This window comes from Copadichromis virginalis, linkage group LG20 (assembly GCF_057382275.1).
Source record: "Copadichromis virginalis isolate Kocher_CV1m ecotype Utaka linkage group LG20, C_Virginalis_male_GT1.1, whole genome shotgun sequence".
Lineage (NCBI taxonomy): Eukaryota > Metazoa > Chordata > Actinopteri > Cichliformes > Cichlidae > Copadichromis > Copadichromis virginalis.
In genome coordinates, this window is record NC_140637.1 from 9,800,194 (window position 1) to 9,807,500 (window position 7,307).

A 7,307-nucleotide genomic window follows, 5' to 3' on the forward strand; every position below is an offset into this window, starting at 1 on the left:
GTGTGTGGTTACTTTTGTATACCTTATAAAAAGTCTGTACTCCACTTTTGGTGAGTGAAATTCTTGTTTTTTAACTATATGTCTATTAGCAATTACAAGATATGTCTGGCGATGCACTTATACAGTCTATAGATGCATCTTACTAACCAGGATTTCTAGCAAAACTCTAGCATAACTATGTCCTCTACCGTATGATCTAAGTATTGTGATAGTGATAAGCTAAAATACAGGCTTCAAAACTGAGATCACAAACCAATATGAGATGCCACATGGGGCTTTGTCCATTTTCTGTATTCAGTCTATGGGGATTGCAAAACTGGGTTATTTAAATGTGAAGCACCTACAGTGTTCAGTGATAAAATGAGGGGAGAATTATTATTCTGAAATGCTGTAGACTTATTTGAAACCCGTGATACTGGGTAAGCAAGCATCTTTTTTATTCTTTAAGTGTATGTGAATTGTCTTGACATTTAGATTTTTCTTTTACTAGACCACATACACTTAAATTGTTACTAATTTTAGGCATAGGCTTGGTGACCTTTATATCAGAAAACCAGTGGAGCAAAGATGTAGACAAAGCAAAAGATTAATATGACAAAAGTATTTTCACACCAGCCCAAGCTACTTTGGCTTTAACTTCACTCTTTCAGCGCCACCTGTGGGTGAAGAACCTCAGTCATAATGTGATGAAATGTAATTCTTTTTTAAGAATTGTTTTATTCATTTTCTTCTGTTTTTTGCTGAACAAACACTGGCAAAGTAAATAAAAGACACCTAATTCTTGTCATATAATTGAAATGAACATCAGGGTAAATTATCTGATAAATAAGGTCAGATGTTGGGAAAAAAAGACTAGTGCAGCCTGGCCTTATTAAAAGAAGACAAACAAAAGTGTTTCATGACTCTAAAAACATGACACCTTAGATAAACATATTTCATCTTCCAGCAGAAGATAAAGTTTGCTTCAATGGTTAAACACTGCTCTAGTCTATAAAACACAGTTCATATAAAAGGCATACAATTGTCCTTCCGTATTGAGTTTCATTATACAATTTGAATTGGAGAGAGCTTAAGACAGGAGAAAATGGTGGCAGCAAAGAAGTCAAAAACCCCCCATTTTCCAGTGCTGGAGTCAGGGTCAAGAGGCAGGAAATGGGAAAAGGAGGAAAAATGAAAGGAAGGAAGTTGCCGTGGGGCTTTTGAAAGTCTTAAAGGATAAAAGCATGAAGGGAGGCAGTATGCTCATTGGCCTGATCTAAGCTTCTCCTCTCAACCAACTGGGAGAAAAGGGGAAGACGCAGAGAGAAGAAAAACTGAAATGAGGATCGAGAGCTGCTCTGGGGACCTGTTAATGTGATGAGAGGACACACAGATGGTACATTGTGTTCACATTAGCATAGCCTTATTTGAAGCCATGATGCATTAATTTATTGTGTATGTCTGAGCATAAGAGGATAGAAAGGTTGTGTCATGACAGATTTTGTCAATTACACACTTAAAAATCCTATCTGTGGCCAAAAAGGAGGTTTTTCAGTGCTTTCAGCAGAGTTATTGCTGTAAATGCTACAAAAGTGTTTGCTTTTGTCACTGCTATGTTTAGTTTGCACTTAAACAATGCTTTTTATCGGATGCAACTCCTTGAGGCTCAAATTGAGCTAGGTTGAAGTCATCATCATGGTGAGGTTTTTCTTGCTGTATATCTCTTGGTAACTGATTAAACACAGCACTGGTCGCAGCTAGATCAACTTCCTCTAGATAGGCTGGTGCCTATTTGCACCAGCACGGTAGGAGCCCATCTAAGCTATTATAGGGCCATAGGCAGGGTACACCCTGGACAGGCTGCCAGTCTGTTGCAGGCCCACAGAGAGACAGACAACCATTCACACTTACATTCACATCTATGAACAATTTAGAATCACCAATAAATTAAACCCCTTTGGACTGTGGGAGTACCCAGACGCAGACACAGGGAGAGCATGCAAGCTCCACACAGAAACACCCCAGGCAGATGTGGAGTTGCTGCGAGGCAACAGTGCTAACCACAGCGCCACCATGCTGCCACCTGACAGTTAAAAAATATGTTATTATGACGTTTTATTTTTTTTTAATAAAACGACAGTGCACATAATACAGTAAAGGTAATACAGACATTTTTTTCTCATGCGTAGAACCAACTGGGTTTCTGGATCGGGTCGTGAGAGTGACCACTGAGCCGTACATTCTTGTGTGGATTGAAACGAGCCAGCAAAGCAAAGAATTTGCATCAGTTTTTTGTAATCTGACTTACTTGATGAATCACCACAGGCCTATTAGAATTCATTTTAAGATAAAATAAATGTTTTAAATTTTTAAGTAATGTGAGTGGACAAGTAGCTAATAGAACCTTTGATGTGAGGCTTGAGAGAGAAATTTGGACTTGCCAGATGACTTGGATTTGAATCTATTTACTTAGTTAATAGTCTGGGAGCTCAAATTACCCCCCAAAATACTGAAAAATTTCCTGCTGAACAGCTCTGCCAAATAGTCCTGAGTAATTAGCTATATCACCAATGTCATTATGATTTAATGCACACACATTAGGAAACTGTTAGATCTTGATTTAGAGTATACTCTAAATTCTGATCAAAGAAAACAAATTAAAAAAGTCAAAATAAAAGGAATTGGTTTCGACAGATAAACCAGTAGTTCTGTAGATTTTTATCCAGTGTATCGCCTCCCTGCAGGAGTCCATATGATTCAGATGTGCTAATTATAGTAAATCCTAATAATCATATTGGTAATGATTTAGTACCTTGTCTTGTAAATACAGCCAGAACATTGCACTTATTAAAGAGAATTAACAAGGTCCCAAAAGCGATTGATCCTCTTCTCACTCATCCCTTTGTATCTCACAGGTGGTCTCTACACCCTTGTGTACAATATTTCCCTCTTCATCATGTCTCAGACGACAGTATCTTTCCCTCCCGCTGGTAGTTACCTTAATAGCTCACCTCACAGTTGAGTGATGTCATTCATTACACGCCTGCTTCACACTGCTGAGTATTATATGGCTGTCGCTGTCACACCGTGATCTCTGATTCACCCTGAACCTGAATGCAGTACAGTTAAGCCTGATTTGTAGACACAAGCTGCTGCGGTACCTATTTATCATTCAGTTGAAGCAAATGAGCATCTTAAAAAACAAAACGACTAAAGTTGATCTGATGTTTCTTACACTCTTCCAATCAAAATGACATAGTTTAACTTGTACTGAAAAACTCTGTAACCTAACATAATGAATTATGTATTTAATGTAGTAAGTTTGATTCACTGCAAAAAATGAATATAAAGCCAGCAAATGTTAAACTAACAAGTGCCCCTGTATGTGCTTGACTTTCAGTAATGCCTAAGCTCTCATCTTTATTACTTCTTCTACACAACCTTCTCCCAAAACCACTACCTCTGTTTGATGCCGAGCCATTTTTTTGTTCTCCCCCCCCCCCTCCCCCCGCTCTCCAGTTTCTCGGTTTCACATCTCTTGCCAAGTTGCTGCTCAACTGACTCTGCGGTACCACACTCTGCTGTAAGGAAATTTTGGGGTAGTTTTCTAATCTATGCACAGCATCTGACTGAAACCCAAGCTTGATGCATAATGAATAACACGAAATAAAAGATGAAAAAGTTGCAGACACCTGGGCACCATCTGTGTCAGGAAAGTTCTGTGTTTCTTTTCCCTTTTCCTTTCTCTGCCCATCCTACTTTTCCCTCCCTCCTGTGTGTTCATGGTAAGAAACACCCTTTTAGCGAGAGCTGCTGTTGCCACTAAAAACGTCTGTAGAACAGTTGACACAGTACGACAATCTTAGAATTTTCCCCAAACCCCTTTTCTTCTTCTTCTACTTCATCTTTTTTTGTTGGATTTTGACATAAGCACTTTTTTTGTACTGGTAGAGAGAGTTAAAGGGTTTGTGTGGGATGAGTCATAGACAGGGAGGGGAACACAGTGATATACTCCATCATCTTCTTTCCTTCTCAATCCCCTTTCAATGACTTTAGCGATAAAGGTACTAGCGCTGCCCTGAAAATGAATGAAAAGCAGTCTACATCCGAAATGGACGTTCTGTCCATCCTTTTTGGGACTTCAACAGCTTTTCATAAAAATATTATTCTGTGCAGTTGGATGAGAAAAACTAACATTGTTTGTTTTGCTGATTTTTTTATTTTATTTTTAATTTAATTTTTTTTAGCTTAAATATACATGTTTGTGATAGATTTTTATACCAGTGAACTTTGTTCTTTTTATTTTCCAAACTCTGATGCATACAGGGGAAAAACTGCTTCTGTGTGGCTGAGATTCAGCAATTTTTCCAGACTACTGGATTTTGAGTAGTTTTTCTTATAACTGCAGTGCTGCCTCATCATATTTTGATGCCTGGTGCTTTGGTCTAAAGAAGAGAGTAGACTGAGTTTTTGCGGGCACATTCACAGACATTGTATTTGTATTAACATATACCATTAACAGTCTTTAATCGTTTGCACAACTCCTTTGCAAGGCGAAAAAGGAAATGTACAAATCTGATGAGAGTTTCAAACACAACATTGTGCCTTCCACAGAGCAGACAAAAGGGTATCCATAAATAGGATAGGAGGAGTTGCAGAGAATATTTTGGCAGGGCTCATACTGTGGAAGATCCGAAATGACACAAAGGTAATCCTATAAAACCCCAAACTGCAGGGGGGTTACTTGTCGGAGTGAGTACTCGCAAGCATTAAAGATCTTTAACCATACTGCAGTGCTGTTAGGGCTGAGCGCATTTTTAACCTTGTATGTAGGAAACATACACTGTAGTGTAGTTTGGCCTTTTCTAACTGTTGTGATGAATTTACAAAATCAAAAAAAAGAAAAGAAAAAAAACGTAGAAGGTAATTTTTTTAATTATTATTTTTCAAAGCAAAGTGGTAGAATTTAACATCAATAGCAAACCAAAGTCAAACAGTCTATTTGTGTTAGAGGTTAAAGTTAAACTGCCTTCAGTTGGATCTGCCCATTAAATTTTAATCACATCTTGAACCCTGGATTCCCTGAGAGTTTGTAAAACACTGTAGCACTCTGTTATGGATCCAACTTGTGATGTAAAAATATATTTTTCAATTTTATATTTTTCCTGAATAGTTTGAGGCTGAAGACATGGTGGGTGAAGAGTTAGCAACAAGGTTATGATAATTAATTAAAACTAAATGAAAATAATAGCCAGGAACAAAACATTTTGGTCGCCTAAGATGAAAACTAAAATTAAGATTATATAATTTTGGAAAAGTAAATAACTAAATAAAAAAATATATCTATAAGGGTAATTTTTAGTATTTGTAAATTTGGTAAAATATGATTAAGTGTTTATTGACACTTTACGGTTCTACAAGACTGTAAATCATCTGCTTTTCAAAACTTTCTGTGTTTGTATTCTAATACCCAGATCTTGCCCCTTTAAATATACTATATATTATATTTATATATCAGTCATATCCAGTCATGACCACTATCATTAAAACAACCAAACAAACAAAAAACATTATTTCCATTTGTAGACATATATATATTTGCTGGTATATGTCACCACTCGTACATGAAAGGTTAGATATGGGCATTAAAAACAGGACAAGGATCAGATGGGGTGGAACTGGGTTGATCAGTTATTACTGCAGGTCACTGACCAGCCTCTAGGTCAGTGTGCCTGGAGCTTTAGCAATCGATTTCACAGCGATTTCCAGCAACCACTTTCAAAAATATGCATATTCTACTGCTTATGTGTTACCTTTAGGTTCCTCAATGCCATTGTCTTGAAACAAGCTACTGAAGTGAATGGAGCATCATGTATTGATTGTTACTGATGCTGTTGAAGGTGCAGTCATTAACCCTGTCAGAGAGAAAGATTGCAATGCTTTGCCAGGCTTGAAGGAAACCAACATACGCAGCGCATCAAACTCCACTTGACTCACCTTCCAAATGATCTGTGCTTTGTGTTGATGGCAGGAGTTGTGGGTTGTTGCTTGTCATTGGACGACCTCCTTGAATGATGACGATGTCTGCTTTATTGCTCATACCTTGTGTCTCATCTACGCTGCAGTGCCCCTCGGGACGAGCGTGTTTTCCAAGTTGAATTGTTGTCATTTCAGTTTCAGCCCTGGAAAATGATGCTTGGAGTGTAATGGAACATTGCACATAAGTCACGAACAGCAAAAATGGAATATTGAAAAATGAAAGCGTCTATGTGTGTTGGGTGTCAGGTGAATCCCTGCTTCTGGAGAAATATTAGATTGCATCGTGCCAAGGAGATGGATAACATTTTTCTGGGGAACTTGAGGATAATGACAGGGTAAAACAGCATATCTTTCTCATTTGGATTCAGAAGAAGAGTTTGCCTATTTGTCATGAAATGCGTGCAGAACATTCAATGTAAATTTGCTGTATGTCTCCTTTTGCAGATCATAATATGTTGAAGATTATTGAAGGAGCACATTTGGCCTGTGTCCTGAAAAAACATCCTGCACTGGATTCTGTCCTGCAGCTCTTTCCAGAGAATGTCCTTGTATCCGGGGAAGAGAACATTCCTGGACTAGTAGCTTCCCCGACAGGTAAACTTTACATCACTGAGAAATTTTAGGATCTTAAGGGCCTTTTAAATAGGACATGCTGCGCCCTGAAACCCATTCTTTTCCTTTGCTTGCACCACCAAACAATAATTGTCACTCACCCAACTTTGACTGCTACATGCTGTGACATACCTTCATGCAACCAAAAGAAATGAAGCCTAGAGCTGTTCTAAATTCAACCACACAATGTACCAAAACTGAAGAAAGAAAAGTTGATTCTGTGCCTATTTGAGTTCAATAAACTTTATGACATAAGTTTATGTGCATGTAAGGACCTCGGGAGGAAAGCAGTGTGTTGTGGAAACGACAGTTTTCACAAGTAGGGACAGCATCTAAGCTTTCTTTTTTATCGATGTGAGATACTGTACATGTTTTGAATGACTGGGAGCAGGCGCATCTAGTACATAGCGAGGAGTACTCACGTGTACTTAGTTATGCACTCCTCGTCAGAGTTTGTGTTAATATGTCAGCCTGCAAGAGTACAAAGCAGCATGTCAGTTAAAATACGTATGAATATTCATTGTGTGAACTACTTTAGAAAAATATTGATATGTTTTGAGATCAGCGTAAGACGAAAGCTCCCTAATGAATTGAATATCTGTAAGTCTGAGTTTTGGTTTTTACAGCTGGGTGAATTCAAATTGTTTGCCTTCAGCTTATGTGGCTGGATTGTTACT

General features: G+C 38.0%; 1 protein-coding gene across 5 annotated transcripts in view; it reads left to right on the forward strand.

Moving 5' to 3' along the window:
- nphp4 (nephronophthisis 4) overlaps positions 1–7,307 on the forward strand; it is a 181,523-nt gene that overhangs the window by 36,397 nt on the left and 137,819 nt on the right. For all 5 annotated transcript variants that reach the window (XM_085444897.1, XM_085444895.1, XM_085444896.1 and 2 more), the window contains one exon: positions 6,463–6,612. In XM_085444897.1, the coding sequence (XP_085301023.1) occupies positions 6,463–6,612 (150 nt within the window). The remainder of the gene's footprint in view (positions 1–6,462; positions 6,613–7,307) is intronic.